Source organism: Vollenhovia emeryi, unplaced genomic scaffold (genome assembly GCF_000949405.1).
Source record: "Vollenhovia emeryi isolate VEMERY1.0 unplaced genomic scaffold, V.emery_V1.0 DF940377.1, whole genome shotgun sequence".
In the NCBI taxonomy this organism is placed as follows: domain Eukaryota; kingdom Metazoa; phylum Arthropoda; class Insecta; order Hymenoptera; family Formicidae; genus Vollenhovia; species Vollenhovia emeryi.
In genome coordinates, this window is record NW_011965989.1 from 1 (window position 1) to 8,281 (window position 8,281).

Here is an 8,281-nt window from a genome sequence, read left to right on the forward strand (position 1 = left end):
GAGAGAGAGAGAGAGAGAGAGAGAGAGTGTGTGTGTGTGTGTGTGTGTGTGTGTGTGTGTGTGTGAGAGAGAGAGAGAGAGAGAGAGACGGAGACAGAGAGAAGCGACGATCGGTAGAGAAGACCGACTTCGTTCGCTTGAGACGGCGGCATCGTTGTAAGAGGCGGCGGTACCGTTGTTGATAAAACAACAAGCGACTTTCGGCGACTTTCGGCGTCGATTGATGGCGGCGACTGAAACAGTCGAAACGTTAAGCAAGCGATAGGCATTTTTCCGAGATGCGAAACGTTTTTCCGAAATGCGAAGCGTACGAGCGACGAGAGAGTCAGTCTGGATCGGCTTAGCGAAGAGAGCGGGTCGATCTTAGCGAGCGAGAATCCGAGAGCGTAACGCGCGAGTATAGAGTGCGTGGAGAGTATCGTTATATTCTTGAATCTTCTAGAACCCGTTGGTTCATGTACTATACATAATAAACTTGTATACAACCTTATATCCCTACATATACGAAAACGTTGCTCTGACAGAAAAGTCGAAAGTCTATTCGTTAAGGCCACGCGAGTAGCCAATCAACTTGCAACTTTTCTGTGAGAGCAGAATTTTCGCATACGTTTTGTAAGAGTAGAAATGGAACAGACACGGGCATCATAGCGGGACCGATCCCAATGAGCGCAGGAAGCGACCCCGCCGGATGTCAGTAGCGCGCGAGCGTTCCCGAACGATCGAGAACATTCGCGAATCATTTAGGAAAGTCGGAGAGGGAGAGATCCCGGCGAAGAAGCGGGACTCTCCATCGAGACGGCACCATACGTAAGCACGTGTTGCCGAGGGTCGCTCAGTCGTTAGTATAGACAGGTAAGGTTTCAGTGAATAAAACCAGTATTTACGCAAATCAGAATAATCATTATCGGACCATCAACCTACCCCTTTCAGTTTCTCCTTCGAATAAATTCAAAGATCGAGCCCGAGATATTTCCCGCGATTCGTATATGAGAATCGGCGCGAGTTTTCAAAGCGCGAGTTTCTCTCGAGCTTTGAAAACTCGCGCCGATCTTTGAGTCTCGACGCTTCCGGGACGACGGAGATATTCGTCCCCGATTCTGCTCAAGTCGCGTCGTTCTAAATCGCCATCGTCGCAGATCACAAGTCATTCTCGTCCGCACCTCGGGCAATCGCGCTGCGCACGTGATCGAGCGCACGACACGTCGAACGGGTGGGTGACATGCCCGTACCGTTACACGAGGCTATCTCTGTCTTTCCCTCTCGCTTTTTTGACCGCCACGCATTTGACAGATGACTGAAAAGACCAGGCTGGAGATCAACGTCAGGCGACTTCTGACGCGCTGCGAGCTGATAGCGAAGGATGATCCGCACAACTGGAAGCTGGAGAAGGTGCGCGAGACGCCGTTCCTAACCTCCGCGTTTTCCCCCGCGTCGCAGCTTTCCATTTGACACGCGTCGAAGCTTGAAGTTTTGTTAAGCGGAATCATTTTTTTTTTATTTTTACGTTAATTGCTTGAAGCGTAATATCGAGATCACGTCAAATATAATTACAGAATTATATTATTTATTTACGTGTTTATTACGAAGTGTTTGTTTACGTGCGTACACCTGTGTGAAATTTTACTTTTGCAACTGCATTTCTTGAGAGAACCACGTGGGAATTAAGCACTCTGCTCGTTGCAGAGTATCAGTCATCATTCATAAGCATTTTGCGAACCTTTGACCGTTCGATACATATTGTTTTTCAACGTTGTAAAGTCCAGGGCGCTCTGTCATCATTTAAGATTCTATCCGATTGTTATTACAATCACAGTATCAAATACGTTCGTGTTGCAGGAGTTGCTAAATACGCCAATTATTTCTATATAATTTTTATACGTAGTTGATGTAAGAGTTTTGATTGTACAAACACTTAACGTGTAAATTTCTTGTTTCAGTACATACATTCTCTAGACGACATGATGAACATGCTGCAAGCTCTGCCAAGGTGATATTTTCATTTATGCGACGTAACATGTATTATTTGTGCTATAGAGAGCGTCCCAGATTTCGCACGGCAACAATTGACAGTGAAGTTTTCATTTTATGATAAAAAAATCTACAAACCAAACCGTTAAGATTAATAGCTTTTAAGTGAGAAACGTTTAAAGTCGATTAAATTATTGATTCAAATTTGTTCATTACGGCATGACAAAAGTATCAGTCGTCATTCATAAACACTTTGCGAACCTTTGACCGTTGAATATGTATCGCTTTTCAACATTGTGAAGTCCAGGACGCTCTGTACACGCACCGGCATAAATGCTGTCCCTATCCTTGTGAGGTGCACGCACACAACTACAGGGACTCTAGTTGTGTGCGTGCACCTCACAAGGATAGGGACAGCATTTATGCCGGTGCGTGTACATCATTTAAGATTATGTCAAATTGTTATCACAGTATCAAGGTGATATTTTCAGTTATGCGACGTAACACGTATTATTTATGTTGTAGAGAGCGTCCCAGATTTTACGTGGCAACAATTGACAGTGAAGTTTTCATTTTATGATAAAAATCTACAAACCAACCAGTCAAGATTAATAGTTTTTAAGTGAGAAACGTTTAAAGTCGATTAAATTATTGATTCAAATTTGTTCATTACGGCACGACAAAAGTATCAGTCGTCATTCTTAAACACTTTGCGAACCTCTGACCGTTCGTATTGTTTTTCAACATTGCTAAGTCCAGGACGCTCTGTACATGATTTAAGATTATGTCCAATTGCTCTTACGATCACAGTATCAAAAACACTCGTGTTAAAATGTTGGATTTTCCATTACAGCAAACCAACCAAGGATACTATAACAGGCTACGCTAAACGGATAGAGTTTCTAAAGGGAGTAATAAACGCGATGAAGCTGTCGAACCCGGTGGAGAGGGTGGTCGCCGCGCAATTGTTGTCGAAGAACTCGGTGTCTACCAATAATTCCAGTACAAGCATCACGACGCAGATACACCAGAAGACGGTCGCCAAGTACAATCGGGAATTACGGGCGGAATTGTTCCACAGCAACAAAGGTGACTGCAACGACGTCCCTCGATAGAACGACCGATCGGTCTTTACACGCAATATTAAATCTCATTATGTGTCACAGACGCGGGTAAGGACGGTGTGCGACAGAGATTGTCGAGCTCCAATATCCAGGACGACGATCTGGACGCTATCCTGAAGTACAATCGTAACATCCAGGAGAAGATCGCCGAGAATATGCTCTCCATGACCAGCACCATGAAGGAGCACGCCCTGGCGGCGAGCGCTATCATAAAGAAGGACGTCGGCATGCTGGAAATGTCCAACAAGCTGATCGACGTGAATGCTGTTAAATTGAAGAAGGAGTCCCTCAAGTTGGAAGAGCACACCAACTCAAAGGGGATGTGGTGGTTTTGGTTAATGATAGTCTTCGTTCTGGCTGTATTTTTCGGTGAGTATCTCGCGCGTCAATTACACAAACGCTCTCCGGAGCGGCGGCGATTTCTTTATTTATCGTTTAACACGAATTTTTAACTTTCGCGCGATGTCACGCAGCTGTAAAAATGTCGGCAGCTAAGGCATTAATGTAAAAACTATCCCATTTTCCTTTTATCTTTTCCAGGCATGGTGTTATTTATAAAGATGACGACAAAAAGAATTAGATAATCTTTACGTCGGGGCGTGTCGACCGCACACACTGCCGCGGTGTGTGTAGCTGCGCGCTACTGTCAGTCCGCCTACGTGAGTCATTGGATTGGTGTTATGATGATAGAATAACACAGCCATGAGTGTGCTTGTGAAACCACCTGTGCCACCTAAAACCACTTGGAAACCCGGTAAATATACCACGAAATCGCGCCGTGGCGTCGGGCGTGGACAATGCGTAACTCGTGGTCCGGTTAGGCAATTTGTTAACGTTATCTGATTAATTATTGTATAATTCCTGTGGCACTCCTAGTTTCTATTGGGTGATTGTGATAAAGGACTTTTATACATATGTACTTATGGATCTCCGTGTATATGTACTGACCATGTATCGTACAGATCGCTCATTTATGTTATAGCAATTATATTCATGTCATTTTTCTTACGGATTCAATAAAATTCTACTATATACGAATTTAAGGTTATACCACACACCTCAGTCCGACGTCTCGATCTGTTCAAGGAGAATTCTATCGTGCCGATTGTACGTTTGAGAGGGAAAGAGAACCTAAAGAATTACAATTCCGCCGTGAAAAATTATTAACGGAGCATTAGTTCGCGTTTGTTTGGCTAATGAATGTAATTATCGCACGGTCTAGGTTAGAGCGGTAATCTTATCAAATGTATGCTTTGCGATAATTTTGCTCTTGTAATTAAATGCGAAAAAAAATTTCTACCTTTCAAACAAGATATCCGATATAAGTGTTGTTAACGCATGTGTTATCTTTAAGGTAAGGTAAGAGTCGTCAGGACGTTATGCAAATATACTGCGCAACGTGTAAGTACACTTGCCGGCGAAATAAGTTTCTGTATATGTAATTTTTTCATATAATTTTGACGCACGAACATTATAATGCGACGCTTTTTACAGGCGGATGAGTTGTCGTTCGACGAGGGTGATTTACTCTACGTTTATGACAGAGACACCGATCCAAATTGGTGGAGGGCCAAGTGCGGGGATCAAAAGGGACTCATACCGGTCACTTATGGTAACGAAGAATACAAATTTGTTTATCTCCAGTGTAATGCTCGTAATCTATTATTTATGTTCGCAATCTGTTGTTCCCAGTCGAGGAACAGACGCAGGAGATTGATCTGCCGCTGCACGACGCTGCGAGACGGGGCAACATTTCCTTCCTGAGGGAATACCTGAAGGAGGGTATATCGGGGACGGGTTTGGATGCAGCTGGAAACACGCCGCTGTACTGGGCGGCACGCACCGGCCACCTGGAATGCGCGAAGGAGCTTCTCACTTTGCCGAATCCCGTGGTAAACGCTCAAGTAAGAGAATGAACATATGTTGGAGAACTGGACTCGCGTTCTTATTTAATACTAGGCGTAGCTATATGATTTTACACTCGCTGTGACACTGCAACATTTTAATTTCTTACAAAGTAAGCAATACTTGGAATGAAATAGTCACATTAAGTGTTAAGTATAAGTACACACACGCTTCTACCATATCGCCGTTAATGTCTTCGCTTGTACTCGTTTGACAAAGTTATTTCCGAGGGGGGAAACCGCTGATCAAAATCTTGTACGCCAATGCCCACTAATGCCCAGTGGGCATTACTTTATCGTATTATCTTATTTTATTTTTATAATGCCCCGGCAAAGCCTAATGCCCAAACTATTGCCCAAAAAATGCCTAGTAATGCCCAGTAATGCCGCAAATCTGTACACCACAATGACCTCAGCGGTTTTCTCCTCGCTTATTTCTTAATTTTGTTGCAATTATTCAGCTTCTAATCGACCATGACTGGCGACGTGTTTTAAACACAGAAAATTTATTGTTGCGAGAAATATTACCCCAGCCAGGATTTGAACCTGGACCTCCCTACACTCTCTAGGCGGACGTCTCGCCAATTCGATCACCGAGGCATATGATAATATTTGTCGCAAAAATTTATTGCGACAAATAGTGTAGGAAGGTCCCAGGTTCAAGCCCTGGCCGAGGTAATATTTTTCGCAATAAATTTTCTGCGTTTAAAACACATCGCCAGTTATGGCCGATTAGAAGCTTAATCATTGTTAGTCATGTACTGGCGTAAAATAATTCTTGAAGTTAATCTTCTTGCTTTCGATCGTAGAACAAGATGGGCGACACGCCACTGCACGTGGCAGCGAATCATGGACATTTGGAGATGATAAATTTGTTGTTGGAGCATGATGCCGATACGACATTGAAGAACAATGACGGTGCCACCGCGGAAGAATTAGCCTCCGACGCGTCTATCAGATCTACGTTGCAACTGCACGGTCAATATGAAATCCCACATGGATACGACGACGATGATTATAAAGATAGCGATAGCGACTAAGAATTTCAAAGCCTGCAATGGGAATAAAGTAAGAATTCCATATTATGTGTGTAAACAAAACAAGCAATTCACATACTATATGTACTAGAATTTTATGTATTAATAAGTAAAAGTAACTCTACAGTCGTAAAGGCTTCCGGAAGGTTGCCGCGTCCATTTTCAGTGTGGTCAGGCTTCGCAAACATTGCAGCTTGCATCATCAGGGCTGGGAGACTCTGAAACGTCGGCACCACACAAACACGGCAAACGGACGCGGCAACCATCCGGAAGCCATTACGACTGAAGAAGTCAGCAGCCGCGAAAGCTTGAAAGCCAATAACTTTACATATTAATCCTTTGCGGTCAAAATTATTTCTCGCAAATCAGAAGTAAAACTCAAGAATTTCCATGTCCTCTGATCAGCGGCTGATATGAATAAAAGAATAATTTTCTTACTTTAGGAAATTGATGGAAATGTAATTCTTGCAAATTATAATTATAGATTCGAATGCTCGAAGAATTACGGGAAAGATCATTGCAACGCATAGTGTCGTTAAATTTGAATGTAGGATCACAAAGGGTTAAATAATAATGTTAATATTTGAAAGATCTCAAACGATGCTCGCCTCTTTATATGTAATCGTAAGACTCTTGTTTCCCACAGGATGTGAGTAGCAGCGTAAACGAAATTTAATTTACTTTCGATAATACAAGAAAGAAATTCACATTACATCGCACTGTCATAAGTCGATAGTTTACGTCCGACGATAAAAAAACAAGAGTCTTCAGAACTGTTATTTCGTATTTGTGATATGTTATAGATAGAGCGTATTGTTACAATATCAGATAATAGATTAAGATCCTTAATTAAAAAAAAGGACCAATAATTGTATTATCACAAAACATGTATAACATGTACAACGTACCAACTCTTTATCATACTGCCATTAGCATTATTCAACAAAATATTCGTAAAGAGTATTACAATGAAATTAAATGAAAACTTTATATTAGTGATTAGTATATTGTATGAAAAGTAAATTTGAGTATTCGACTTCAAATACATAACGTAATCTGTGCAAAAAAGAGCAACACAGAGTGTTCCTTTAAATTAGTTAAAGCTCTCATTTTTCAATTTTTCGCGCATACTTTAGCCTCAGAGAAAAATAATAGCGTTATTTAGCCTTCTATCGTGTATTCTTGACTGAACATTATTGAGTTCTAATAAAACAATCTTTAAAGAAGACATAATATTATGTTCTTTTTCAGCAGAACGTTGCAATAACATGTGTAATTCCTTGCGAGATTTTTTTACCTGCTTCAAACTTTCTTACTAAACCATCTGTTGAAATCTAATCTCAATAACAATCGAGCTAAGTGCTCTCCACTAGGTTGCGCACGTACTCTATTCAACGTCTTCGTCAACCAGTTCATTACGCTGTCAAGTGTCTCGCATAACGTCTCGAGTTCTTCTTTCTCCGTTAAGAGCAAATTACCGACCTCCCACATGGACGCTTGCAAGATGAAATCGTCGCACAGCCGCAACAAAAGATGAATCAACTTATTCACCTGTTAAAAATACACATAAGTACCAAGAAGCAACGACAGCGTCTCGGATTTGTGGAGCCATCTTTAAAATCTGTGTTTAAATTACGAAAGTGAAATTGATGCACGAAAGATGGCTCGCCAAATCGACGATACTCTGCATAGTTTCGAATTTTATCATATAACCTGATGAAACTTACGGGATTCTTTTTTCCCGTTCCATTGCCCAGTAGGAAGGTTTGCGACATGACGTTAGCCAGGAACACAGAATGGGCCTTTTGTATATCTTCAAAATTCCGCGTGTTTTTCATACTCGCTTCCATTACGGTATACTGACTTTCCATCACGTCTACTTGCAGGTAATACTGCAAGTTGTCGACGATAAAGACCAGATTATTTCTCAACTGGATCACGCCAATGTCGCTGTAAATTACACATATTGTGCTATAGTAATTCTGAACAACGAAAATGTTAATTATCTTATAGCATTCGTGAATATATGCATTATTTACATGTTCTTGTGATGCATGTGCTCGCTCCAGAGATTCCACAAGTCTATCTGGGTCTTTTTAACTCTCAACAGGAAGCGAAACAAAGTGTTGTAATCGTTCAACGCGGTTGGATTGAACAGCAGATGCAATGGCCAAACAACTTTGTACTTCAACGTGATCATGCCCCATCCGCGTTTCTCTAAGATAAAGATATTATTCAATATTCTTAA

At 41.7% G+C, this 8,281-nt stretch overlaps 3 protein-coding genes across 5 annotated transcripts in view; 2 read left to right on the top strand and 1 right to left on the bottom strand.

Annotated features, from left to right (window-relative positions):
• The first annotated feature begins 1,079 nt into the window (after positions 1 to 1,079).
• Positions 1,080 to 4,130, top strand: LOC105556073 (vesicle transport protein USE1-like). 2 transcript variants are annotated; one of them, XM_012003145.1, is made up of 6 exons: positions 1,080 to 1,210; positions 1,291 to 1,389; positions 1,938 to 1,987; positions 2,822 to 3,057; positions 3,135 to 3,461; positions 3,633 to 4,130. In XM_012003145.1, exons 2-6 carry the CDS (start codon positions 1,291 to 1,293, stop codon positions 3,674 to 3,676), a joined length of 756 nt encoding a protein of 251 aa, XP_011858535.1. In that variant the 5' UTR covers positions 1,080 to 1,210; the 3' UTR covers positions 3,677 to 4,130. The 2 variants fall into 2 exon arrangements, with proteins under 2 accessions (XP_011858535.1, XP_011858534.1); XM_012003144.1 differs by having other exon boundaries at positions 1,080 to 1,389.
• LOC105556072 (osteoclast-stimulating factor 1-like) lies at positions 3,682 to 7,259 on the top strand. Of its 2 annotated transcripts, XM_012003141.1 has the most exons (6): positions 3,682 to 3,846; positions 4,137 to 4,199; positions 4,447 to 4,493; positions 4,587 to 4,704; positions 4,785 to 4,996; positions 5,806 to 7,259. In XM_012003141.1, exons 1-6 carry the CDS (start codon positions 3,795 to 3,797, stop codon positions 6,034 to 6,036), a joined length of 723 nt encoding a protein of 240 aa, XP_011858531.1. In that variant the 5' UTR covers positions 3,682 to 3,794; the 3' UTR covers positions 6,037 to 7,259. The 2 variants fall into 2 exon arrangements, with proteins under 2 accessions (XP_011858531.1, XP_011858532.1); XM_012003142.1 differs by lacking the exon at positions 4,137 to 4,199 and having other exon boundaries at positions 3,686 to 3,846.
• Positions 6,861 to 8,281, bottom strand: part of LOC105556074 (gamma-tubulin complex component 4-like) — a gene marked incomplete at its 5' end in the record, with an annotated part of 2,693 nt that continues 1,272 nt past the window's right edge. The window contains 3 exons of the mRNA XM_012003146.1: positions 6,861 to 7,584; positions 7,761 to 7,983; positions 8,073 to 8,250. Of these exons, the coding sequence (XP_011858536.1) occupies positions 7,336 to 7,584; positions 7,761 to 7,983; positions 8,073 to 8,250 (650 nt within the window). The remainder of the gene's footprint in view (positions 7,585 to 7,760; positions 7,984 to 8,072; positions 8,251 to 8,281) is intronic.

Coding starts and splice junctions, on each gene's coding strand:
- LOC105556072 (XM_012003141.1), top strand. CDS start 3,795: ATGAGTGTGCTTGTGAAACCACCTGTGCCACCTAAAACCACTTGGAAA. Junction 4,200..4,446: donor AGAATTCTATCGTGCCGATT/GTACGTTTGAGA, acceptor GTTATCTTTAAG/GTAAGGTAAGAGTCGTCAGG. Junction 4,997..5,805: donor ATCCCGTGGTAAACGCTCAA/GTAAGAGAATGA, acceptor TTTCGATCGTAG/AACAAGATGGGCGACACGCC.
- LOC105556073 (XM_012003144.1), top strand. CDS start 1,291: ATGACTGAAAAGACCAGGCTGGAGATCAACGTCAGGCGACTTCTGACG. Junction 1,390..1,937: donor ACAACTGGAAGCTGGAGAAG/GTGCGCGAGACG, acceptor TTCTTGTTTCAG/TACATACATTCTCTAGACGA. Junction 3,462..3,632: donor CGTTCTGGCTGTATTTTTCG/GTGAGTATCTCG, acceptor TATCTTTTCCAG/GCATGGTGTTATTTATAAAG.